At 42.1% G+C, this 26,567-nt stretch overlaps 4 protein-coding genes across 5 annotated transcripts; 2 read left to right on the top strand and 2 right to left on the bottom strand.

Annotated features, from left to right (window-relative positions):
- The first annotated feature begins 1,896 nt into the window (after positions 1 to 1,896).
- LOC105277474 (tubulin beta-1 chain) lies at positions 1,897 to 9,522 on the top strand. The gene is made up of 2 exons (XM_011335848.3): positions 1,897 to 2,130; positions 8,224 to 9,522. The coding sequence occupies exons 1-2, from the start codon at positions 2,074 to 2,076 to the stop codon at positions 9,508 to 9,510; spliced, it is 1,344 nt and encodes a 447-aa protein (XP_011334150.1). The 5' UTR covers positions 1,897 to 2,073; the 3' UTR covers positions 9,511 to 9,522.
- A 4,428-nt stretch (positions 9,523 to 13,950) lies between these two features.
- Positions 13,951 to 21,115, top strand: LOC105277469 (tubulin beta chain). Of its 2 annotated transcripts, XM_011335840.3 has the most exons (5): positions 13,953 to 14,284; positions 15,258 to 15,520; positions 18,062 to 18,170; positions 19,255 to 19,828; positions 20,026 to 21,115. In XM_011335840.3, exons 4-5 carry the CDS (start codon positions 19,323 to 19,325, stop codon positions 20,654 to 20,656), a joined length of 1,137 nt encoding a protein of 378 aa, XP_011334142.1. In that variant the 5' UTR covers positions 13,953 to 14,284; positions 15,258 to 15,520; positions 18,062 to 18,170; positions 19,255 to 19,322; the 3' UTR covers positions 20,657 to 21,115. The 2 variants fall into 2 exon arrangements, with proteins under 2 accessions (XP_011334141.1, XP_011334142.1); XM_011335839.3 differs by lacking the exon at positions 15,258 to 15,520 and having other exon boundaries at positions 13,951 to 14,284.
- A 6-nt stretch (positions 21,116 to 21,121) lies between these two features.
- On the bottom strand, positions 21,122 to 22,599 carry LOC105277470 (tubulin beta-2 chain). Its single transcript, XM_011335842.3, has 3 exons — positions 22,420 to 22,599; positions 22,101 to 22,335; positions 21,122 to 21,693 (listed from the first exon to the last, which is right to left on the bottom strand). The coding sequence occupies exons 2-3, from the start codon at positions 22,287 to 22,289 to the stop codon at positions 21,367 to 21,369; spliced, it is 516 nt and encodes a 171-aa protein (XP_011334144.1). The 5' UTR covers positions 22,290 to 22,335; positions 22,420 to 22,599; the 3' UTR covers positions 21,122 to 21,366.
- Positions 22,600 to 22,656: 57 nt separating this feature from the next.
- Positions 22,657 to 25,975, bottom strand: LOC105277471 (tubulin beta chain). Its single transcript, XM_020031045.2, has 5 exons — positions 25,455 to 25,975; positions 23,889 to 25,328; positions 23,328 to 23,436; positions 22,840 to 23,085; positions 22,657 to 22,777 (listed from the first exon to the last, which is right to left on the bottom strand). The coding sequence occupies exons 1-2, from the start codon at positions 25,958 to 25,960 to the stop codon at positions 24,719 to 24,721; spliced, it is 1,116 nt and encodes a 371-aa protein (XP_019886604.1). The 5' UTR covers positions 25,961 to 25,975; the 3' UTR covers positions 22,657 to 22,777; positions 22,840 to 23,085; positions 23,328 to 23,436; positions 23,889 to 24,718.
- Between the last annotated feature and the right edge of the window lie 592 nt (positions 25,976 to 26,567).

Raw genomic sequence — 26,567 nt, 5'->3', positions numbered from 1 at the left:
TTATTCGCGAACACATATACTCACGCTATTTATGTAATCGCGCGTATACGAATATGAACGGTCGTCTTACGTACAATGGGACTTAACAGGATTTGAGCTTAACGCGTTTTCGAGGAGGCGTTACATATGGCGCGCCAACGCATCTTGCGTGGAAACGAGACGGAATCGCCGTTAAGGCAATGTAATGTCACATGAACGTAATCGTGGACGAATACGGTACTGTCTTGCGAGGAACTCGCATCTCGATGACCGCCGAGAGAGCCTTCGAGGCGCTTTTAACTGTAAATTTCTTGCACAAATCCAAGATACGGCCAGTAATCGTATATCGCAGTATAATATTCCAAAAAAGGAAATATCGAATTTGAACAAGAACCGGATGCATGCAACTCTTCTCGCTTTTATGTTGTCCGAAAGTTTATGCAATAGCCAAGATGAAATTATCAAAAAAAGTTCATCCGCGATATTTAACTTCGGCCTAATTACATTTTTTCCAGAACCAGAACTAATCGAGTGACATAATCAATTAAATTTTACACAGAATTCGGGGAAGTGTGTTACAAGAAATAAACATTGATTGCGTCAGTCGATAACGCGATTCAGAAAAAGCAATTGAAGTCCGCTACATTTTAGTGTTATTTGTTAATCGCGTTTAAGCGATTTAAGTGAAAACCGTTCGACGCAATTACACTCACAATCAGCGATTTGTCTTGAGGAAGGTCGGCGATACCGACGAGCGCTACCACGAGCGTCGCCAATTCCGCATCTGTCTGCATCGAGAGAGGTGCATTGGCATCTGCAGCTCGCCGGCGCCGACCACGCCTGCGAATCGATAAGTTGCAGGCTGTTTCGCTGCGAGACGCATACGCGGCGAACGGAACCGGGAACGTCGGAAGTGTATTTCCAGCACGATGATTTCTGAAGCAAAGTTACATATGGCATCGACGTTCTGCATTGACATCGCTGGCGACCGATATCGAGCGAGTCTTCCTTTTGCAGAATGACTTCCCCCTCCACAAGCCTAATTTCAGCCGCATTCGCGAGATTCCCAGGACCGGTGTTCTTTCAGGGACGTTCAGGGCCCAATATTATCCCAAAATTCAAAAACGCTCGTTGCGTCGACGGAATCGTGTGTGTCGTTTCGTCGCGAATTTTCTAAGCCTCATGCGATGCTGTTGCATTAATTATTAATCTAAACCACAACTAAACATCACATCGCGTACATGTTACTGCATTCAGGTACTCTCCAGCTTCGCGGAATAATTCCAAATTTATCGAGCTGTATCGATCAGACGAGTCACGACTAGCAAACGACTAAATGTAATGGGAAATTTCTAGGAAAATTAAAAAATCAATTATCCGCCCGAGACATTAATATCTCTACGTTACAGTAAATGATTACAGAGACAACAAGACAGAATTGCATTGCGCAATTCTCGGAATGCAGTCTCAGGTATCGTCCTGAGCGAACTTCGCCGACGGAAGTGGTGAGGCACGTTCGACAATAGCATCCGTCGCATTCAAATTAATACGATCATCAAATCATCGTGATAGCGACGACGCGACATATTTCACAACGAAAAACCGTCGTATCGCGTTGAGCATAAACTGGCGTACGTACGTATCGACCAAGCGCACGAACAATATCGTGATGTAATGTCCCCTTGAATCCAGGCGAATCGCATTTCGGCAGTCGCAGGGCCCACGGGAGCCCGTCCGCGCTAGCAACGGTGAGACGCGACGCCCATCGTCCGCGCAGTTGGCAACGCTGCGCGGACTGCGCTGCGTATCGTGGCGCGCAGCGGGGCTGCGAGGCGGCCGGCCAATCGGGTGCGCGCTACGCGCGCTCCCCCCTGCGCCACTGCCCCGCTGCCCGTCGAAAAGGCTTGAAAATCTGTAACGGACACGGCAACCGCCGCATACTCGTCCCTGGGCTCTCGCGACGCGTTGGTCTGCGCGCCGAATCGTACCGTCGAGTCAGTTCGATAGTAATCGTACGCAGCCGCCGCTACCGCAGTAGGTACCAAGGGGCTCTCTCTATCTCCGAGTGATCACAGCCGTCAAGGTCCGAGCAATATGAGGGAAATCGTTCACATCCAGGCCGGCCAGTGCGGTAACCAAATTGGAGCGAAGGTAGGTACAAGTAAAAAGACTCGAGATCGAACGCGAGGCGTCCGTCGTGTGCTTCTTCGTCGCGCGCTGACACGACCGGTCTGAATCGGTGATTCCACTCGTCGAACGTGCGCGATCCGGGTCCCGTCTCGCGAAATATCGTTCCGTCGGCAACGCGGTAATCAGGGTAACGGGGGGAGGGGAGAGGGACGTTCTGGACTTTGTGAAGGAGCATAGTGTGCCACCCGGCACGTCGCGCCATTTTTCCTCGCCACCTTCTCGCGGTCGATTCATGATTTTCGGAGAGCACCGAGTCCGAGGACACGTGTCGGTTGCCAATCGGCTCCCGGCGATGCGCCGAGCTCGCTCGCGGAGCTTCCTCGTCGCCGTCGGTGTACCCGCTGGCATGCAAGGACACGGTAGCCTCGCCCGGCGGTCGAAGACCTGTCATGGCGACGGGAGCGAGCCAGCTAGCCGGCCGGCCGGCGAAGCCTAACGGTTTTTTTTCCCCCTATTTTTTCCTCTCGCCGCCGTACCAACGCGTTCCTGTGCGAGGCGTCGTCATCCGCGTCGCCATCGTGCCGTCGGCCATCTTCTCTCCGTCTATCCGCGGCCTGCTTGCCAAACTCCGCGCCGATCTATCAACGGTGCGCGAGCGAATCGAGAATGATCGTTCATGAAATTGCCGAATCTAGCTGTCATTCGCGTGCGGACCTGGGTGTGGCATCGTATCTCGCACCGAGAGATCGTCGGTTTGCGCGCGGCGACATCGACCGGCTGCGCGCGCATCTCTTTCTCTTTCTCCTCGCGCTCTCTTGTCCCGGCGAGTATCCCTTCGGCAGAATTTTTCCGACGGTTTTCCTCATTTTTGCTCCGCCTTTTGCGATTTTCTGGAATTTTGAGCGTCGCGTCGCTCGCGAACGCCGCTCCGTCGCCCGTCGTTGCCGCTCTGACGTTGCACTTATGTACGGAACGCGATAGGAAATATTTGATAAAAAGAAGTCCAAAAAATCAGATTTAAGATCGCAGATTGTGTTTCGTGCATTATATAATGCGCTTTATGATTTAACACGTTCGTTGCATTCGATTTTACCGTTACCAACCGATTACCACGTTTCTCCGTCTCTTTTTCTCACTTGCATCTCTTTGTCTATCGCGATACATTCACGTCGATGTACCTTAAAGGTGTACACACAACGTGAACAGCCACCGCTGTGCAAAATACGTTGGCTCGCTGGTTTCGCGCGCGTTCCAAGCCGAAATTCATCGTAATTCATTTTCAAGAGCTTTGAGCATTTTTTATCTTTTTTTTCTTCGAAACTCGAGGTGAACGGCAACCTTGTTCTCTCGACACGTTCGAGTAAGTTCGGCATGGATGCGCCTTCAAGCAGATGGAATTCCTCTGCCGCAACCGTCGGCCGTGCGGCGTTGCGATCGCGCTAACGGCTACGCGTCCGTCGCATGGCGGGTATATTTCAAAATTTTTGTGCGTGACGCCGTAACGGTCGGTCGGGCGGCGGACGCGCGTGGTTCTGCGTTATCGCAAGACGCCGATACGCTCGGACGCTCGGTTTCTTGGAGTTAATCGCGCGGATCGGCGTCTCGATTTCTACGCGCACCGTTTTTCGTCGATGTATTTTTTGTTGGTCTAGCAATACGTATATATAAATATATATTAAATTATTAGAAAAATTGTTGTTTTTTTTTTTTCAATTACGTGCGATAATGTTGCGTGGCAATTCTAGCTCTATGTTAATCGCGTTCCAGTTCGTGCGGTAGAGTGCTGTTGAAGAGATATTTTGCAACAGCGCTCGCAATTTATCTTGTCTGGATAATGTAGGATAATGATCGCATCTTCGGCAAGGATCGAACGGCAGCTGACCAGCGTCGTCACGCTTCTGTAATTTTTAAGGCTGCTGCGCCAAGTCAATGCCCGTTTCCCAAGCTGTCTATCCCAATCAATCAAATATCACGCTAGTGTCGCTGATTTTTCATTTTCTGTCTTTTTTTCTAGAATAAAATTGTAGGAACGAGGACGTATCGAGGATACGGTCTATTTTCGCGAAAGAGATAATCGCGTGCTGTCGCGATCAATTGCTTCTGATGCACGCTTTCCTATTTTCATCTTATCTAAAAATTGTTTACGATAAAATTCAAGGAGATAACTGAATTATCGCTAAAGAAGTCGGATCTGATAACAGAAAATATAAAAATCGCACTTTTTTTAAAATAAAGCACATCTTTCAACAAATTTTTCAATAATGGAGAAATTTTATAATCAATTTTCTCAAGACATAGATTTCTTTATATTTTTTAAAGTTCATCAGAAGAGGAAACGATAATGTTAATTAAAAAATATCAGCTGCACTCTAAGGTTTGTGCTTTCAAAAAAAAATATTGAAAAATGTCCCGCATAGCATGCACTTTTTTAAAGGTAAAAATTGAGTGCAATGTATGTATAAGAAATACATTTTATCTTGGCGATTCGTTGTGTAATGATTACACGAGTGCTCATTCAGTGCCGCCTTCGAGTCCAAGGACACCAGGTCTCTCGTAGCGCAGCAACGCGTTCCCAAATAAAGGAAGCAGGGCGGTATCCTCTCGCCATTTTCCTTCGCATCACCTCGGCCTGTTTCGAACCATTTCGCTGGTTGCCTGTGCGAGAACCGACTCTTTCTTTCTCTCTCTCTCTCTCTCTCTCTGAATATAGCCAGGTGTATCGATCGTGTCGAGTCTCTAGACTAGGTTTCGTTTCTGCGTCACGACTCCATGATTACAAATTTTATTCTTATTGTATTTTATTTTTAAATGAGCAAGTTTCATCAGTGATCCATTTTACGTTTGCCGTGAGATTAAGGTCTTAAATAGAGGAATAACATGGTTGAATGAATAAAAGAATAAAACAATCTCTAGCTTCTATGTATAATTAAGAAAGTCAATAAACGTAAATGATAGTAGCACATTAATACACATTGATATCCGAAATGTCCTCCTTCGAGCATAGATAAGATTCCATGAACTGCAAAGGATAATTTAATACGACCAACTGGAAATATTTTTTATATTAGTCATAGCGAATGCGAACTCTGAAAAATCTAGTTCGTTAGCAAGTGGAATTTACGAGCAAGGTCTGTCTTACGTCTTCGTTAACGGGGCTTTATTCTTTTTATGTTACCTTAATTAGAAGGAATACGTTCTACATCCGCACATAAACGGGATGCTTAATTCACAATTATAGTCGGCATCTCTATTTGGCGGCGCGAGCATTTGCATAAACCAAATAACATATCTCTTCAGAGTATATATTCATTTCCTCCATTTACAAAACAATTTTACTCGATTTAACCGTAATCTACTCTGATGCTGCTGCTGCAGCAACGTTGATACTCGATACTCGTGCCGTTAGAACCAACTGCTTTCACAGGGTCGTTCATTTGGTAACGGGAAATGGTGGCCCTAAGTCCTCGTTTCTTATTAGTGAGATTGCTTTATCGCAATAAGCTTCTTATCGACAGTCGCTGGCACATAACTAGCACGAGTGCATACGCTTGTCCCCATTAAAGACCTCTTTTCAAAGAGAAACAGTGTTGTTTCGATTTTCTGTGAACGTAACGGTGAAAACAGTATGATGATTTTTTCTGAAAGAATTTCTCTCGCTTGTTTATACATTCAATCTCAGGCCTCCTGATTAATACTGCGTGCATTTTTATAGGCGGTCTACATTCTCTTCAAACTCAATGAGTTCATCTCGCTGCGTTCATACGTCTCCCTCATCTACCACAAGCGGTGATCCATTAAAACCCAGTGGGAACCCCTCTGGATCAATTTGCTGTCGGCGCGACAGTTATGCAACGCGTAGTGCGGCTTCGCACGCGCTGCGTTATGCATTTAGAATGCATCGCGACCTTACGCGTTCCTTCCGGTCTCAACGGTGCGAGATTTAGGCGGCGTCTGGGTGAAATCGGGTGAATTCAGAACGCGGATAAATAAGATTCGCCGTCGCGGTGCATAATCGAGCACGATCAACACCGGTCATGCTAATTGCACGGCCGTGTCGCGATTTTACGGACATCATCTCTATATATAGCGGTGACATTGGTGACTCATATCTGGCTATAACGCATACATACATTGCGGCCAGGCTGAACGAGTAGGAGGTGGAGCAAGGGGGAGGGGAAAGATAGGGTTGGGCGATCTTAGCTTTCGAACGAGCGATGCTCATATATGGCCACCGCTTAATACATCCACCGTTTCCATGTGGGACGTACGCACCGAACGGTAGGCGGACTTGACGGTTTTACGGTGACTTTCACGCAGGTATTGCACATGTAGGGCTTGCGGGATTATTCGATGATTGATCCTCATGAGAGCAGCAATTTGACTCAATGGAAGTCTCCCGCCTGTGTAACAGCGACGAGAAGCTACCCGCAGCTGGGCTCTTGTTTAACTTTGATTTTCTCCGATTACACGCTCGTTAAGCGTTCTAATGAAGAAATTGCCGAGGGAACGTGAAAATAAAAGCAAAAGGCCGATTGTTTAAACGTGCAACAATTGATATAGCACTTTTTGAAAAATTAAAGTTTGTTTGAAGTAGTACAACAAAATGTACGATTATTTACAAAATGTTACGAACGATTAGTTAGAGTTGTAAATGAACAACGAAATTGTTTTTCCCGACTCGTAACGCGTGTGAGTTAACGTCGTGAATGAATCGGAAACTATGGGCCTCCGTAATAGAGCGCTTCCGCGACATTTCCAGAGAACGCGTACGTAAGAAATCCGTCCAAGTAACGTGTAATTTAGTACATTGACACGCTACGATATAGTGCGCGATGATGCGTGACGTCGCGGATCCTGCGATAATGTAATTAAACTGTTAAGGCGCTATAATTGCGTTAGACTAGCAATTCGCTATTTACGCGCTTTTGTGCTCGGAAACGCGCGAGGCGCGCCTCTCGCACGTCGATTTCCAGAAATATACCACAGGGTCTTTGAACTACGTTCGCGAGATGAAGCGGAGATGTACCGCGGATCGTACGCGATGTACCGGTGATTCCGTAATTAACTTCCTTTTGTTTGCAAATGCGGCGTTGCGTCAGGCACACCCAATCCTCTCTCTCGCTAATGGAAATCCGTAGAATTGTCGCTTCACATCTGGGTCGACTGTACAATGACTTAACGATAATTATCGTATCTAATTAAGTTATTCAACGCGATTTATTCTGAGCACATCACGTCCTTTTGTTGTATTTCAGTGAAATTATGAAAATGATTATGAAATGCTTTTTTATAATTACGATATAAAATTGCACGTACTTGAATATATTCGATCAAAAGATTTCGGAATCTAACGTTAAATTCCGACGAACACTTGACATTTCAGCGTAAAATGCCGTTTACGCGGTAAAACGAGCGCTTCCGGGAGATTACGTGGCTGGTGCTGCTGGTTGCAGCATCGTGCACCACAGTGCATCGCGATGCGCTTCGACGCGCCGATCAACCAGCCACTTCCGAGACAAGAATGAAAAAGCCGTACCGGATTAATTAGTCTCGATTCTCGCTCAGGCGATTCAATCATTCTCCAGAGGGAGGCGGAGTCGCTTTGAAAAATTCCAAGGAAATAAAAGCAACGTAATTCGATGCGCAAGTTCTTCGAGTATTGTGATTAATTATACGTGGAGCTGTTCACCGCGTGCTCGGTCGTTGAACCGGCTCCGTTCGCGCTCGATACAACGGCAGGCTGGAAGCGGATGTGAGGATAATTGCGGGGAGAAAGCTTGTACGCGAAACTTCCTTCCTAGCACGCGCGCGCGCGCGGATGATGCGAGAGTCAGAACGCGTATCTAATTTTTTTGAGGTAACGCCGATTCGTTCCGGCACGGATAACTTTGTTGCAAGAAGGAATGCGAGATGTCTCTCGATCAAGTACCTTACAATTGATTACATGAAATTTATAATAAAAACGGAAAAAATCTTTTGACGTAAGGATGTACGTTACAACGGGATACTTAATTTTTAAGAATTTAATGGTCGTTTCTCAGCTTTAAAGTATAATTATTGACTATGTAGAATTGAGATTGGTATTATATTTGCTTCATTGTTGCATTGTTGCAGTTTTGGGAAATCATCAGCGATGAGCATGGCATCGACCCGACCGGCACTTATCATGGTGACTCCGACCTTCAATTGGAGAGAATCAACGTTTACTACAATGAAGCGTCGGGCGGCAAATACGTGCCACGTGCCATCCTCGTCGACTTGGAACCCGGCACCATGGACTCCGTGCGTTCGGGTCCGTTCGGCCAAATTTTCAGACCGGACAACTTCGTGTTCGGCCAGAGCGGTGCTGGTAACAACTGGGCGAAGGGTCACTACACCGAGGGCGCCGAGCTGGTGGACTCCGTCCTCGACGTCGTGAGGAAGGAAGCCGAGAGCTGCGATTGTCTGCAAGGATTCCAGCTCACTCACTCTCTTGGTGGTGGTACCGGATCTGGTATGGGCACCTTGCTCATCTCCAAGATCCGCGAAGAGTACCCCGACAGAATCATGAATACATATTCCGTCGTGCCGTCGCCCAAGGTATCCGACACGGTCGTCGAACCGTACAACGCTACCCTTTCCGTACATCAGCTCGTCGAGAACACCGATGAGACCTATTGTATTGACAACGAGGCTCTCTACGATATCTGCTTCCGCACTCTGAAACTGTCCACGCCGACCTACGGTGACCTGAATCATCTCGTCTCTCTCACGATGTCGGGCGTCACGACCTGCCTAAGGTTCCCTGGTCAACTGAACGCTGACCTTAGGAAACTCGCGGTGAACATGGTACCCTTCCCCCGTCTGCACTTCTTCATGCCCGGTTTCGCGCCGCTCACGTCCCGCGGCAGCCAGCAATACAGGGCTCTGTCCGTGCCAGAGCTCACCCAGCAAATGTTCGACGCGAAGAACATGATGGCCGCGTGCGACCCCAGGCACGGCAGGTACCTCACGGTAGCCGCCATCTTCCGCGGCAGGATGTCGATGAAGGAGGTCGACGAGCAGATGCTCAACATCCAGAACAAGAACAGCTCGTACTTCGTCGAGTGGATCCCGAACAATGTAAAGACCGCCGTCTGCGATATTCCACCGCGCGGCCTCAAGATGTCCGCCACCTTCATTGGCAACTCCACCGCCATTCAGGAGCTGTTCAAACGTATCTCCGAGCAATTCACCGCCATGTTCAGGAGAAAGGCTTTCCTTCATTGGTACACCGGCGAGGGCATGGACGAGATGGAATTCACCGAAGCCGAGTCCAACATGAACGATTTGGTGTCCGAATATCAGCAGTACCAGGAGGCTACCGCGGACGAGGACGCCGAATTTGACGAGGAGCAGGAGGCTGAGGTCGACGAGAATTAAAAAAAAAAAGAAGCAATGTCATCTCCCGCGGCGGAAGCGACACACTTCTCGTCCCTCTCCCTATTCTCTCTCTCGACCGAGCGATAACGCAACATGCAGCCCTTCACCCATGCTTCTTAACTCGATACGTTATCTCTCTTTTTGTATCTTTTTTTTATGGACTTATTATTTCGAATTCCGCGGAGCGCGTGCGTTTTCCGTTGCCCCTCGTTGATATCGTCGCACCTGGTGCAGCAATTCGGGGAATGATTTCTTATTTTTCATGTGTTTTTCTATAGTATTCTTATTTTCGATTATATACTAATTCACGCGCGTTTCTTTACATCATCCAGTGTATACCCGCTGTACATCATTCAGTGTATGAGCGGCTGCTACCATATTTGAATAAATTATTATCATACAAATTTGTCGTCACTGTCGCACCACTCCTTTAATTATTATACGGATCTAGTTCTAGAATAGCGCTATTGAGTTTTGTAATTTCGGAGACTTGGTATATATTTATATTCGTCTGTTATACGCAGTTTTATACCATGATAAATAGATGTGAATAAAAAATCCATGAAGTATATTGTCTGAGAGTATTGATCTTGTAAACATTTTGACGTACATCTATAAATTTTTACTATTTGAAGTGAGCACGTAGCATTTACTTCAATTTTATTTTCTGATGAAATATTTTAGTTACTGGAATATGCAAATACATTTATTTGAAGAATAAATTGTAAAAAGATACATTGTCCCCTGTACATTGTACATTCTCAAAGTAGATTAAACATCCACTAAATTGTTTCTACAAATTATGTAGTAGCTACTAAAAGCACATAAGTTGATACATATATGTAACATACATATAAATATACACTAATTTACTAATATTCTATGTATAAGGATCTTTTATTTCTTTTATTCTTTTTCTCTCAACATCATTTAAAATCCATTATCGAATGATAAAAATAAAACTACCTAGACAGACAAGTTATTAGCGTTAAAGTCTATATTATTTATTTTACTGTGAACAATTATAAATGATTAAATTATACAAATAAGTTATGCATAGACTAACACATATTCCTAGGCCATATTCCTAGGTAGGTATAAATATATTTTTTGTTATCTTATTTGAGCATTTAAATAGAGCATTAGTACATATTTTTTGGAGATATAATCAGTATATAAGAAGCTCGCAGTCCAGTACATTATAGAAGTCTGTGGTACAACCAGATCAAAGGCAAAGTGGAGGCTCGTAGCAGACGTTTTTGAAACTAAGTAGAAGCTGTGCAGCAAAGATACAAGTCTGTATAAAATTCGTCGATCACTTATTGTTAGAGATCAGCGCCTATACGATGATACTAAAGGATTCAAATCTTCTTTACATGACGAATTATCATTCTATAGGCACTCAGCTTTGATTACCGAGTTATTAATTCTTTTTTGAGCGCTCTTATATTTTTTTTAATCTGTGAAATTCTAAGAAACTTTATAATCTGTAATTATTGACAGTAAAACAGACAGCATAACCAGAGTCTTATCAACAGTAGTTATACTGAAACACAATCATAAATGTGGTTATCCACCTTATGTTAGTACTACAAGCTACTTCACCATCATTTCATATTTCAAATTTTTGTACAATTTATAATTCAGAACGTTCGCAGAATGGAATTTAAACGCAAAGCAATAATGTTTTTTAAATTCTGTATCCAATTTTGTTCGGTTTAGAAAATTCTATTGGACATGTATGATCAACCATATATACCTATATACATACATACAATACATATAAATTTATGTGAGTGATTGCATCGGCCACGAATCTACTTTCGGCAGATTCTCCCTGCGGAACATCTCGCATCAACGCTGCGATGATTGACTGTAACGCAGCGCAGTTAGAAAGGAATGTCGAGTGCATTACTTGAGCTAGCGAGCTAACGGATTAATGAGATACAGTTAAACCGACGGAATCAGATCAGCACGTTTTGCGATCGATACGCGCTTTGCGGATCCAATGTGCAAGCAGTTGCAGCACGGTGTTGCACTGTTGCTCGGAATCAGTAGTTGACGCTCAAGGAACTTATGCTGGAATTGACATTGGAATTAAGGGTGATCGTATGTGACCCTGTACTTCCATCAGCGGCGAATGTCATCTTCATCTTTACCGAGATCATTGCCTTATCTCGTCCCCCTAATTTCATTCAATTAGCCCCCGCCTTTGATGCGCGGATGATATTCTTCTTTCAGAGCATCGCCGACTCTCTCACATGATTCGCGAACTATCGCATAATTAATTATGATTTTTTAATGGCTAAATATTGCCTTGTACTATGCCGTTGTTAATTTCGAAGCAGCTTAATCTGTTACATTAAAATGAAGATATATAAATTAAAATTCTATTTTACGTGAAATGCAGCAGTTGCGCACGTGATTATCGGACTTGAGGCTGGTCGTTCATCTTTGTAAAACGATCAACGAGTTTAGCAGATAAGACATGACTCATGTCTGTGTATTGAACGTCTCGCCTTGCAAATTCGATCCATCGCTGGACGCCACACGCGAGGATACATGCATGCGTCATACATAGTCAGCTCATTAAAAAATGAGAAATAAGAATGACTTCCTGTCTGGTAGCACGGACTCAGCTCTTACAAAACTGCACCTCAATTTCCTGAAGGTCTCTTTTTCCAAAGACATTGCACTTTCCATGCGATTTCGATCTTAAACGTAAATGTCTCGCATGCAGTCAGAAAAAGTGCAGGTTTAATCTTCGGTAACGTTACAAATGCATGCGGGTTAATGTGCGATAACGGTGGCTAATAATCGTGGCCTATTAGACGCAGTCGCTTCCGCTTGGAAACAAGCCACTCCGACGTAGTTCCAGATCGGTGAGAAAATTTGGCACTCTCTCAGAACGTCGGGACGTTCATTTAAGTATCGTGCGTATGTGCGTGCTACGAAAATCATTCCAACGTTTCAGTTAGTTACGCATCGTCCGAATCATGCATTCCGTCGTTCTACTTGAACAAAAACCTGGCATGATTCGAATTTCTCTCTTCCCGATTCCGCGCGAGTGACCGCGCGTTGACGTTGTCAACGACGATCACGGATGTTAACGGGAGGCAAGGAAAGACGTTACAATAATAGATGGAAGCTTTTTACAACAGCGGGAGACCGTGAAGGAGCTCGGAGCGCAGCTGGAGACGCAACGCGAGCCATCGTCTCGATTATTATCGTTTTCGACGACGATGGAGGAAAGCGGAGAGTGTCGCTTTAAGAATGAGTCACAAGATAAAGCGCCTTGCAGCGTCTTCTCTCGCGCCGCGAGCAAGTGCACTTTTCAGATTCTTTAGCGCCACATCCTGGCTCTAAGAATTCATGGTATGCGACTGTACGAATGCATTCCGCGCATTAGAGCTAATTGTGCATGAGACTAACTTGAGATTAACTTGAGACGATTAATTATACAGGTTTTTATACGAATGTTTAATGCGTGTCGGAAGTATATTATATCTATATCTAGACTTGCATCTTTCACTGTCCATTAATTATACTACCTAGAAAAATAATATAAAATTTTATTATAGATAAAAGATATTTTTAATTTATTCATTAAATAATTGAGAATGAAAATAATTCAGTTGATATAATATTATATTTAGTTAAAAAGTAACCGAAAGACGTTCTTATAAGAATACAAGTCTGGATAAGATAGGAAACGATTTATTAAATTATGAAGTTAATATAATAAAAAATAATTAAACCTAACGTCAATTTTACTTATTACAATTCAACAATTGAACGCGTTGATTACGATTACAGATATTAACAGCACGCATACTCTGCCCCAGAATTCATATGACCGAAACTCGTCCGTTAAATATGATACCTTCGCCATTCAACCAGGAGGAAGTACTTTCCGAAAAAAAGTCCCGTCTCCTGTTACAGTTCCGGTGAATGCACTTCAAGGTAACTCAATACGAAGAGTAAATAATACTTTTTCGCATTCGATAATATTTTACATCCGCACGAACCATAATTAAGTCGCACGAATCATAATTAAGTCGCCCGGATCAATTTCTATTATTCGAAGAATTCGTTTCGCATTTGCACACATCCTCCCCTATGTGAAAGGTAGGAATCTCACGCCAAGCGTTCACCGTGCGCGAGCAAACGCGAGTGCACGCATGGAAGCGTGTTCAGGGATGCGAATTCCGTGCCACCAGGTTTCGCAACCCCTTCCACGGGGTTGCAAAATCCGATGTGTAAAACCAGCTCCGTCGTTTTCCCTCCCTGTTACATTCTCGCTTATCACCCGTCCGTCTCCCGTCGGTCTCCTTTCTTTTTCTTCTTCTCTTTTTCTCTTTCTCTCCCCATTGCGACGACAAGATTGCTCCCCGCTCCTCTCTTAGGCTTTTAACCCCATCGTTGCCGGGTACGGTGCGGCTCCTCGGCAGAGTGGAGCTGAGGACGCCGACACGGACGCGTTTCCCTCGTCACGAATCCCGCTCGTCGTCATTCACAGGCTCGACTCGCGAAGGCCGGCTGCGTTCCTCGGTTCGGTTGCACTCAGCTGCACACGCACCGCACTCCGTTCCGACGCGTCGAGCGCGCACGCACGGCTCCAGTGGATCGACCGACCGGCTACAAGAGGAGTTCAGGATCAGGAGAGATCAGCTGTTCCCGGCGAGCCACCGTTTTTCCACCCCAAAAGAAAAGCAGAATGAGGGAGATCGTGCATCTACAGGCCGGACAATGCGGCAACCAGATCGGTGCGAAGGTAGGTCGATGGTGATTCTAAGGAATGTCTCTTTCTCTCTTCTCTCTTGAATGTTAATATTCTTCATAAACGCTAAGTAATTCTGTAAAGGAATTTGTAAGTAATTTTCCGTAAAGGATGTAAGAGAAGCGTTGAACATATTTTGGTTGCAGAATCTGTAACACGTTTGACATTAGTGGTTGTTTTGTGAAAATTCGATGATAGAACATCATTTGTTAAATGACGGTTTTAGAATTCTGTAATGAATGAGTGATTGATTCTTGATCTTATCTTTATTTAGTTTCATCAAAAAATTTTTATCGGCAAAAGTAAAGAATAATTAAAATGTGATCAATATTAAGTGTAAATTTCTAATAAACGTGAATATTAAAAATGTCAATATTAAGTGTAATTTCCAAAATTGAAGCTTGCAATAAATTAAAGAACTTATTTGAAACTTTCAAGACAAAATTAAACTCAGTGTAAAGAAGCGCAGGTTACTAATAATCTCGGTATCAAAAGCCGCAAGCATGAATGGAAGTCGCGGTTTATTTGGATGTGTCCAACAAGATTTGAAGTAGAAGCGATCGCCAGAAACAAGAACGACTTCTGTTCGCGAAAGTACGGTGTCGGGAAATTAACTGTAAACCCAGTTTATGTCGTGTTGAAAGATGACAGGTTGTCAATTAAAGGGAGAAGAAACAAGGCATTATGACTCACCATCTTCGGTGTATCGATCCTCAGAATTCGATTGAAACACTTCTTTTCCTGATTTCCGGAAAAGCTGTCCTCTTTTTATTTTCATTTCCATATTCATTACAAATTTATAACAAAGAAATTATTCCATCCATTTTATTTCTTATTATTGAATGATAACATTACATTGTAATAATTCAAAAAATACGATATTGAAAATGTGCATCTATAATAATATTTAATAACTAGAAACAATCAGCATTGTTGAGTGTGATTCTGATCGCGTGCTATCTTGCAGATTTCTCTCGGATTTCTTCTTCTTTTCTGATAAGATCAATACGCTCGGTGGTGGGTCTTCGTAGTAGCAACCGGCGAGAGAAAACACGAGCTTTATGTCGTTCCATAAAAAACCCATGGTGGCAACCTTTCATCAACGGTATCGTCTGACCGTGGCTGTAATCGAGTCGAAGATAAGGCAACGAGCAACGAGACGGAATTTAAAGAGTCTCTCCACCGTGCTCGCCATTGACGGAGGCCTTCCATTTATTTCGTGCGGTCGAAGTGCGTAAAGTGATCCAAGTTTTAATCACACTGGCACGCGCAGGGACAGGAAACGACGATCGTATACTTAGAGAGCACTTAAAATTCTGCAGTAATCGCCTTCATTGTCCACTGGCGTGAAAATGCGTGGACGCGCGGTCAATTACTTTGAAATCGGTTATCCAAATTAAACCAATTGCAAAATATTTGCAAAAATTAGAAAAACCAGTTTACATAAATTTATAGTAAAATAAAAAAAGATAATATAATTATAGGGAAATCTTTGACGAAATAGATGAAATATCTGTACTGCTATAGGCATGCTAAAAATGAAAACGAATATTTTTGTCGCTTTTTATTAGCGTTCATAGAAAAACTTATTGTATGCTGTAAACCTGGAATTATCGCAGAAGAAGTACTTTCGATTCGCTAATCACATTGATCGTGTCCATAGGCGTGACAGCGTGGGGACAACAATTAGATTTATTAATTTAATGACACCAAATTGAATCTTTTACGTATAAACATAATCAGTCGCATTTAACTTATCCGAAAGTAAACTTCCTGCGTGCTTTATCGAAGTTTATTTTTCTTTGATAAGCGGTGTCTTATCGAATTTCCGTGTAACTTTGTCGCAAATTAGGATTTTTTTACGTAGTGTTGCTCATCGCGCAATGACGCACGCTAGATTGTGAACCAGAATACGGAGCACCTAATGAGTCAGAAACACATTTGCTGATAACATAGTAAAATCTATATAAATCTTGTTCAAGACAAGAGATAAAGGCAATACAATCGAATGGTAGAATTGTACCGATAAGAAAATAATGATTATTTAGCAATTAAAAACGCTTATATTACAAAATCTCTGATCAGTTACATTTTTACATGTAGTTATCACATAAATCATGACATAAATAATTGGAAATTTGATAATATAATGATTTTCAATAGCAGAGAACTCTAGGCAATATAAAAATTAATGATATCATCAACTCAGAACTCCTCTGAGAAGAAAACAATTTTAAACTCGAGAACTTTTTCATTTCTGAGTTTACGGTATTTTCAATAGCAGAGAACTCTAGGCAATATAAAAAATAATGATATCATCAACTCAGAACTCCTCTGAGAAGAAAAAAATTTTAAACTCGAGAACTTTTTCATTTCTGAGTTTACGGTATTTTCAATAGCAGAGAACTCTAGGCAATATAAAAAATAATGATATCATCAACCCAGAACTTCTCGGAAAAGAAAAAATTTCTAAGGGCTAGAACTTTTTCATTTGCGTGTTTAAAGAATTTTCAATAGTCGAGGAATCTAGGCAATATACCAACTAACAATATATCACAGAACTTCTTAGAAAAGAAAAATCTTTTAAGCTCGATAACTTTTTCATTTCTAAATCTAAAGGATTTGCAATAGTCGAGAAATCTTGGCAATATGCCAATTAACAATATAAAAGTCTCAGAACTACTCGGTTAATGATAATATAATGATAATATAATGATAAATCTGACAATAAATGGCTGACAGAGGTAAGTTGTAATACAAGAAAATCTATCTTCCTCTTCAAACAATCGGATGCATCATTTTTGTCGGTCCAGCAAGTGGAGCATCTGAACGACCGTCTTCCTCGGAAAGGATCCCTTCACTTCGTTCTAGATACGATTCACTGTCGGTCCCGCGGCATTGTTTTCCGCTCGAAAGAATTTAACGATCGCTGAAAGCAAGACTGAAGCCTCTGTGAGATTTACGGACAATTGTGATCGTGTAACGATGTTCCTCGAGCTATCCGAACGAACAATAGAAATTACAAAAGTTATCTCGCATACAACAAATCAATCAGGCATATAATTATACTATAATTTCGTATTTCATTTATTTATGATCTAAATATAGTAGATCATATTAAATTTCTCTAGCAAATTTCACTTTTTTAATATATAATGTATAAAAACATGTAATAATTGACATTTATGTGACGTATTCCTTATCGACTTTATTGCTTTATACGTGACGAACGGCAATTATAGCCGATTCGCTTCAATTCGCGTATCTGATGAACGCTGGTGAACGCTATATACATACGAATAATGCATTTAGAATAATCAGAGGGTCGCGTTTCGTCGGGGCGACGAAACGCCATGGCGACTGGCTAACTGGCGCACTATTAATAGCCGGGGAAAATAGTAAAGACGAGACAAATATGGAGAGAGGGAGGAGAAATGCTTAAGGGGGATGGTGAAGATGAGCCAGGGAGTACAGGCCGTTAATTCCGTAGGTGCTTATTTTTGGATGTCGCGCGCACGTTATCCTTGTCCGGGAAGTACATGCTCCGCTTGGAAGGGAAGTCGTCCTTCTCTCGAGTGGCTCCAAGTGTAACCGAAAACGCGATGGAATAAACCTGCAGCGAGTTATACTTAGGAAACGATAAGACGCTACCTACTATTTTTACTCTGAACTACTCTTCCTGATTATCATGCATATTCAGAAATAGATACTGGAATTAGAAAGCTTGAAATAGTTAATCTGCAGTATTAACGTTGACGAATCACGTTGCAGTTCTGGGAAGTCATCTCTGAGGAGCATGGAATCGACCAGTCCGGTATTTATAATGGGGACAGCGATTTGCAGCTCGAGCGAATCTCCGTGTATTACAATGAAGCATCCGGTAAGAGCATATTAAATATCATGAGTTCTCCTGCGTTATATCCCTTTGTTTTATTATATATATAAGTATATCTGAATTATATTTTCTCAAAATATGTCACCAGATGTATCTACAATAAATAGCAACGTTTATTATTTATAAATCAAACTTGGAAGATAATTACTTACAATAAAGTGATGCGTGCGTGCAATTTACGTACGTATTATGCAAGTACGAAGCAATAAGTCGCATCTAAACGGGTGAGGACACATTTCTCGGTCCACGGGAGAGATCTTCCAAGTGGAGATTGCTGCGGCGGATTCGGTCCGCGCGTCGAAAATAGCAGTAACGAGGAAGATAGAAAAGCGCGTGTCGCTTGCCGATGGGATGATGGAGAAAAGGAGCATTGGGACACGCATTTATGCTGAAAATAACCGCTTTGTACGGTCGGACTTAGAGGTTGTAAGTTTGCCGCTGCAACGATTCACATTTTCAGGTCCTCTCTCCGCACGTCTTTCGTACGTGTCGCGGAAATGGAGTTATTTTCAGGAAGGCGCGGCGTGTGCTGCTCGGTTGAAACAGTTTAATTAACAAACAAATATATTTTTATGAGTAACTTCCTGATAATGCTTATCAATACTAAAAGTAGAATCTTCCTTATTTTAGAACGCTAATCACATCTCAAACCGCAAGTCCTCGCATTATTATATTGTCCTGACAATAGCTAGTCATTTGCAAACGACGCAGGCACGATTCCATCCGTATACGCATTTCCGTCGACTATTAAAGTCGACACGAGTTTTCGGTAGAATGACAATAGCGACCGATTTAATATGAATGCTCTCTGACGTCTTAACTCGCCGTGAATATTATAGCAGCTATCGCAAACAATCATTTCTATTGACGTTACTTCTATGCTTATGTGGATATATTTAGCAAGAAAGAATTAAAGATTTTACTATCTCACCTATCTTTCATAACATTATTATGTACGAACTGCTCTTGTAAAAATTTTTAGCGATTTTTTTAGACTTCTGAATTATCCAGAATGTATGAATAATTAGCAAAACTTGCATAATATTTGGATTCTATTTTTGAATTTTAGTCGCGACGTCTACGAATGGAGGAAAATATGTGCCGCGTGCGATCCTGCTGGATCTGGAGCCAGGAACGATGGACGCCGTCCGTTCCGGCGCTTATGGAAAACTCTTTAGGCCAGACAACTTCGTGTTCGGGCAGTCCGGTGCTGGTAACAATTGGGCGAAAGGACATTACACCGAGGGCGCCGAGCTGGTGGACTCTGTTCTTGATGTGGTACGAAAGGAGTGCGAGAACTGCGATTGTCTTCAAGGCTTCCAGCTCACCCACTCACTTGGTGGTGGTACCGGATCCGGAATGGGCACCCTACTGATCTCGAAGATCCGCGAAGAATATCCCGATCGGATTATGAACACGTACTCGGTGATGCCGTCGCCCAAGGTATCCGACACGGTCGTGGAACCTTACAACGCCACCCTATCGGTGCACCAGTTGGTGGAGAACACCGACGAGACTTATTGCATCGATAACGAGGCTCTGTACGATATCTGCTTCCGCACGTTGAAGGTTTCCAACCCGAGCTACGGTGATCTCAATCATCTGGTCTCCCTCACCATGTCCGGAGTTACGACTTGTCTCAGGTGTGTAAAAAACTTGATCACACGAATAACGCGAACTCGTAGAATAATCAGAATCAGTATATCCAGACTTTAGTAGATTTAATAATTCTCATTAAAAAATACAATGATAGAGGAAGTAAAATAATTTATTATTTTAACGGTGTAATAACGTTTTCGTGATAAGCATCAATTCATGAATAACCCATTGACTTACCCAGGTTTCCCGGTCAGCTGAATGCCGATCTGCGGAAGCTCGCGGTGAACATGGTGCCGTTCCCGCGTCTGCACTTCTTCATGCCAGGTTTCGCGCCTCTCACGTCTAGGTCCATGCAACAATACTCTGCGCTTTCCGTGCCGGAGCTCACGCAGCAAATGTTCGACGCGAAGAACATGATGGCTGCTTGCGATCCGCGCCACGGTCGTTATCTCACCGTGGCGGCCGTGTTCCGCGGCAGGATGTCGATGAAGGAGGTCGACGAGCAGATGCTCAGCGTGCAGAACAAGAACAGTTCGTACTTCGTCGAGTGGATACCGAACAACGTAAAAACGGCGGTGTGCGACATCCCGCCGAAGGGACTGAAGATGTCGTCGACCTTCATCGGCAACACCACCGCGATTCAGGAGCTGTTCAAGAGAATCTCCGAGCAGTTCACGGCGATGTTCAGGAGAAAGGCCTTCCTCCACTGGTACACCGGCGAGGGCATGGACGAGATGGAATTCACCGAGGCGGAATCGAACATGAACGATCTGGTGTCCGAGTATCAGCAGTATCAGGAAGCCACGGCAGAGGAGGACTTCGAGGCGGAAGAATGCGCCGACGACTTCGAGACATGCGAGCAGGAGAACTAAAAGCTGCTTTCGAAAGACGATTCTCTTTCGAAAAAGAAATTTGATTTACCTTCAGCTTCTCTCTCTATCCGTATCCTGTCATCGTAGGAGTCTGCACAATCGACCGCGTATTCGCGAGGGGCCGTCTTTTGATACTTTTATACGTGATGCGCTCTTTGTAATCAATGAGCCAAGTGTAATACAAGCGACTGAGATTAATTTCTTTAACATATTGTAATATTAGAATATTTATAAAGCATATTTTATAAGCACGGAGATACTCGGATGGATGAATGATGGAATCGTGTTTTAGGCGGATAATAACGTAGAATAATTAGGAAGCAATGTAACTTGATTTGCTAATCTCAGATACGCCTGTATTACACCCAGCTTTATTAGTGATAATTATACAGATCTTTACACATGTTACTTTAGACGAACGTGACGTGAATTGGATTGCAATAAAAATCTTTGAAAATTCTTTTATCACATCTATAATATAATATTCCGAAATGTCAAAATGCCGCAAAAATTCTTATTTCGCTTGAGATTCTTGAGATTAAATTCTTTTCCCTCTTCAAAGCTTTTGATATTATATTTACATATTTTTAATATTATTTCATACATTTTAATAATATACACAATATCATTAATAAATTCATGAAGTTTTTTTCATTGAGTCGATATGTTCGCAATATTTTCGGTAAATTGCTTATACAGTTTGTTAATTTTTAGTTTTTATTCCCAGTTCTCTGCTTTTCTTTATACTCACACAAGAGTCTGTCTAACTTGTTCTGAGCATTTTCGAACTGAGATATTTCCATACCCTCCTGTGTGTACCAGTGAAGATAATTTTTGTAATGGACCTGTTTTCTAAAGAAGTTTAATAGTGTCTGAAACGGTTGTTGAATTGCGGTCGTATTCAATACCGACGTAAGGGACCATTTCTCACGACTTGGCGGTACTGAGCATACAGTAGTTTGCGTATTATGCGGAATCCATTCAACAAAATTATTTTTATATTTCACTCGCATGTTTCGCATTTCCTCCTCGAAATGCTAAAACAAAAAATTAAATTGTATTATTTTGACAGAAATCATTTTACTCCTTATGTATATATTTCTTTATATGTGCAATTTCGATACTTTATACCTTTTTTCACAGATTTAAGACTTTTTATTAAGTTGTTGCATAATTTCTGTCATATTTCGTGCACCTATCTTTAATGCGCAAGAAATTATCGTTAGATTTGTTTTTAAACTGCACAGCTAGGTTGGTTTGCCTGCAAAGTTGCGCAGTTCCTACCTTTGCATACTACCTAGCAGTACAGTTCAAAAACAAATCTAATAATAATTTATTGCACGCTGAAGATAAGCACACGACAGAATTTATGCAACAATTTAATATTTAAAGAACATTAGAATAAAATGTTCATTTCATATTTTTAATGTTTAATAATAAACACCATAGGTGATATTTGGCCTCTAAAAATCGCTGTAGCAGTAAAGAAATATTCCTGTGCAAGATTGCAGTCGAGAAATATATTTTTATTATCGAACAATCTTTGTGTCATTGAGAAAACTTTAAAACGGCTTCTCAGAAATATTTCCACATATCCGGGCACGAAAAAGTGTAGTCGTGGATATGGCTCCATGTTCTCTAAAAGTTTTCTGAGATTTATATTTAATGAGCATGGGAATCTAGATAAAGAAAGGCACAGGATTTATTCCAACAGAGAATAAAAATATCTCGGTTTCTAAAGAATAAAAATTATATATGTATACTTTTTCTATTTTTTATATAATATTATTTTATATTTAGCTTCTGTTGACCTCAGACACGACGTGATGCCTGACATGAAGCTCGAGATCCAATCGTACATGTTTCTTTTTCCTGTGTTTTCTTCGTGAATGCGTTTGACAGTAAGTTGATCCATACAAAAGATTTCGTGGATGTAATCATCCAAGTACGTAAGCGTTAATACCGAATTGTAGACGTCTCGGATTCTAAAACTTTTGGTAGCCGGTAACACACTGTAAGATTGTAGGATCTTGTTGGAATATTCTCCGCTCATGTGCTTAGCGAGCAAACTGCTTAAACCTCCTCCAGTTCCGCCACCCAAGCTGTGCACGATTTGTATACCTTTGTAATAAAAATTATTATTAATTCTTTTTAGAATTAATTAAACTGCGCAAGATATTAACCTTGCATAGACTCGCAGGTTTCGGCTTCTTTTCGCACAATATTCAAGATTTTATCTATGACCTTATTATGTTTTGCGCGATAATAACCCGTTGCCCAATTATTGTAGGCACTTTTCTCTTCACACACCACATTCTTTTCGTCGATGAATTGTTGGAAACAGTGGCTTAAAGTGATGTCTAGGTCGATGGGATCGAAATCAACCACAATTGCCCTGGGTACGTATCTGACTCTGTTTGGTTGGGTTTCTAGAAAAAGAAATAAGACGGTGACTGTCAGTGATAGAGACTGATGAAAATAATCGCTGTATTATTTTGTAGAGATCATTAATCATGACTGTGCTACTTTTAGAATCCATCACGAAAAGATAGTCAACTCTCGCAATTAGTATTGTACATTTTTGAGAATACGCAATTGAACGGAAACATAATTGTGTTATTCATTGCTGAAACTCTCGCATTGCTTTTGTACATTGAATTGCTTGAATTACCTAATTCCCTGAAGTACAGGTTAATACGTTGCAAATGAAGATTAGGATTTTGTCCCTCGTAGCAACCTACCGTATTCAATTTATGTTCGTCTTTAATTGTATTTAAAAACTGTAAATTAAATTTGTAGAGTGCTTACATACATATGTATCATAGTATAGAGTTATTTACTGTAATATTGATTTATCAGATTTTGTAGACATGTAATATCACACAAGATGACTGATATAATATACAAAATGACGAAAAGAGTCATTGTATGATGTGGGACAGATTAATATACATGATTACCTTTTTTCCAATAATGTTACCGCATTTTCCTAATTGCACATGTATAATTTCACCCATTTTGAATACGGGCAATTTTGAGAATTAATTAGGAAGATATAAAATCTGTTTATAATTTCTTACAGCGATTACATCTTTAATTTTATGATGTTACGGATAAATATAGGAATTTAGTAATTTAGCATTGTGCATGTTAAACAAATACGTTGTCACTTAATATCGACAACGTACACATATCGATCATAAAACAACTAATAGCACTAAATCAGATCTACCTTTTCAATTGTCTTTCACGAATCTGTCAAATTGCCACACGTAAAATTCCTTCTTCATCAATTACAACATGCTGTTCACACGATGTTTCATCTTTCCTCCACCAAATCGTCTCCACAATCACATCAAATTATATTTTTTATCATGATTAAAATTGGGCATCGCCACGATGATTTCCTGTACGCCGGCAGCATTAAATAGAATCGGCACGCGCGAACGCACCAGGTCACTAGGCATTGTCGCTTGTGCAACTCGCCGTACCTCGCGCAATAACATGCGTTCTTCGTTATTGCACGCGACAATAAAACGTTTGCCCTCGGGGCACCGATGAGATGATGCGCGATCGCCAATTTTCGTCGAGGCCTTGACTTCATCAATGCCAGTTGGCCAGAAGGACGATAGCGAGTTCGATAGCGAGAGCCGCGTCTAAACGCCTGCGATTACTCGTCTTATTTAAGAGGCGCGTATATTTATAACAACGGCTGCTGTGCCATTAACTGACGCGAATGATGCTGTTAGCACGGCGTGGAGCGATCGCGTGCAATTCGTGTACGCTCAAGCAACAACGTGCTCGGAACAGCTAGTTAGTTTACGACCGCCGACATTAAAGCGCAAGACCAATTTAGTTGCCCATTTGTCTGTTGTAATATCGTCTATTACAAACTTCAAACGAAAGCGCAATACAAACGATCAAAACTTCCTCGAAAATTGCGTGTACACGGACAACATAGAAAATGCATGTAAAATGACAATATAAAAACAAGAGTAAAAGGTATAATCGTCTAAAAGAAGAATAGTAAATGCGCGCGATCTTCTTCTCTTCCGCAATCTCCTACTTCTCCATTTCCTCTTCGTCCACTTCCTCGTCGTCTTCCACTGTCGCATCCTGGTACTGTTGGTACTCCGACACTAGGTCGTTTATATTTGCTTCTGTCTCTTCAAATTCCACCTCGTCCATACCCTCACTGGTGTACCAGTGAAAGAAGGCTTTCCTTCTGTACATAGCGGTGAACTGCTCGGAGATCCTCTTGAACAACTCTTGAATAGCTGTGGAATTGCCGATGAAGGTAGCGGACATCTTGAGGCCGCGCGGCGGAATATCGCAGACGGCGGTCTTTACATTATTCGGGATCCACTCGACGAAGTACGAGCTGTTCTTGTTCTGGATGTTGAGCATCTGCTCGTCGACCTCCTTCATCGACATCCTGCCGCGGAAGATGGCGGCTACCGTGAGGTACCTGCCGTGCCTGGGATCGCACGCGGCCATCATGTTCTTCGCGTCGAACATTTGCTGGATGAGTTCTGGCACGGTGAGAGCACGATACTGTTGACTTCCTCGGGATGTGAGAGGCGCGAAGCCGGACATGAAGAAATGCAGACGCGGGAACGGCACCATGTTCACCGCGAGCTTCCGCAAGTCGGCATTCAGTTGACCAGGAAATCTGAAGATTAATTGACATAAAAATAGCTTTTACAGTGTCGGTCATTTGTTTCACCATGATTATATTAAAATTAATGTCGCCTTATTTATTGTAATTCAATAATAAAATAATTTTATATGAACAAACCTTAGACAAGTTGTCACGCCGGACATGGTAGCGGAGACCAAATGATTGAGGTCGCCATAGGTAGGGGTAGTCAATTTCAACGTACGGAAGCAAATATCGTAGAGCGCTTCGTTGTCGATGCAATATGCTTGGTTCGTGTTTTCCACCAATTGATGGACTGAAAGGGTGGCGTTGTAGGGTTCTACAACGGTGTCGGAGACCTTAGGAGATGGTACCACGGAAAAGGTGCTCATGATCCTATCCGGATACTCTTCTCTGATCTTCGAGATCAGAAGGGTGCCCATTCCAGAACCCGTGCCACCTCCCAGCGAGTGTGTGAGCTGGAAACCCTGCAGGCAATCGCAACTCTCGGCTTCTTTTCTCACCACGTCGAGCACTGAATCGACCAGCTCGGCGCCCTCGGTATAGAAACCCTTGGCCCAATTGTTGCCGGCTCCCGACTGTCCGAACACGAAGTTATCCGGTCGGAAAATTTGTCCAATGGGTCCCGAGCGCACGGAGTCCATGGTACCGGGTTCCAAGTCGACGAGGATGGCACGCGGCACATACTTGCCACCCGAAGCCTCATTATAATAAACGTTGATTCTCTCCAGTTGAAGGTCGGAGTCACCGTGATACGTACCCGTTGGATCAATGCCATGTTCATCTGATATTACCTCCCAGAACTATAAATCATTAAGAGAACTAATTAATTATTTCGCGTTCCACGTTCCAGCTGAAAATATATACATAGAAAAATAAAAGTAATTTTTGCTTTATTCTCGCTTATTTTAACAGAAAATTTAAAGAAACTATTTTTATGTAAGAAAATAGAAAATATGTAAAATCTATGATTTAGAATATTAAACATTTTATTGCTGCTGAATATTTAATATAAATTTGAAAGATATTTGAAAAACGATGCCATATTATATAATTAATATTTAAAAAGTTAATTATTTAATTTATTCTGTATATTGTAATTGACATTATTGCACGTTTCATTTTTCCATAAATACTAACCTTGGCGCCAATTTGATTGCCGCATTGACCGGCTTGGATGTGAACAATTTCACGCATTTTGCATCGAATAATGCTTGAATTTTAGAACAAAATAATTATACGTAATGTAAT

This window comes from Ooceraea biroi, chromosome 3 (assembly GCF_003672135.1).
Source record: "Ooceraea biroi isolate clonal line C1 chromosome 3, Obir_v5.4, whole genome shotgun sequence".
Taxonomy (NCBI): Eukaryota; Metazoa; Arthropoda; class Insecta; order Hymenoptera; family Formicidae; genus Ooceraea; species Ooceraea biroi.
Note: the sequence above shows the minus strand (reverse complement) of the source record. Positions and strands in the feature narration are given on the sequence as shown.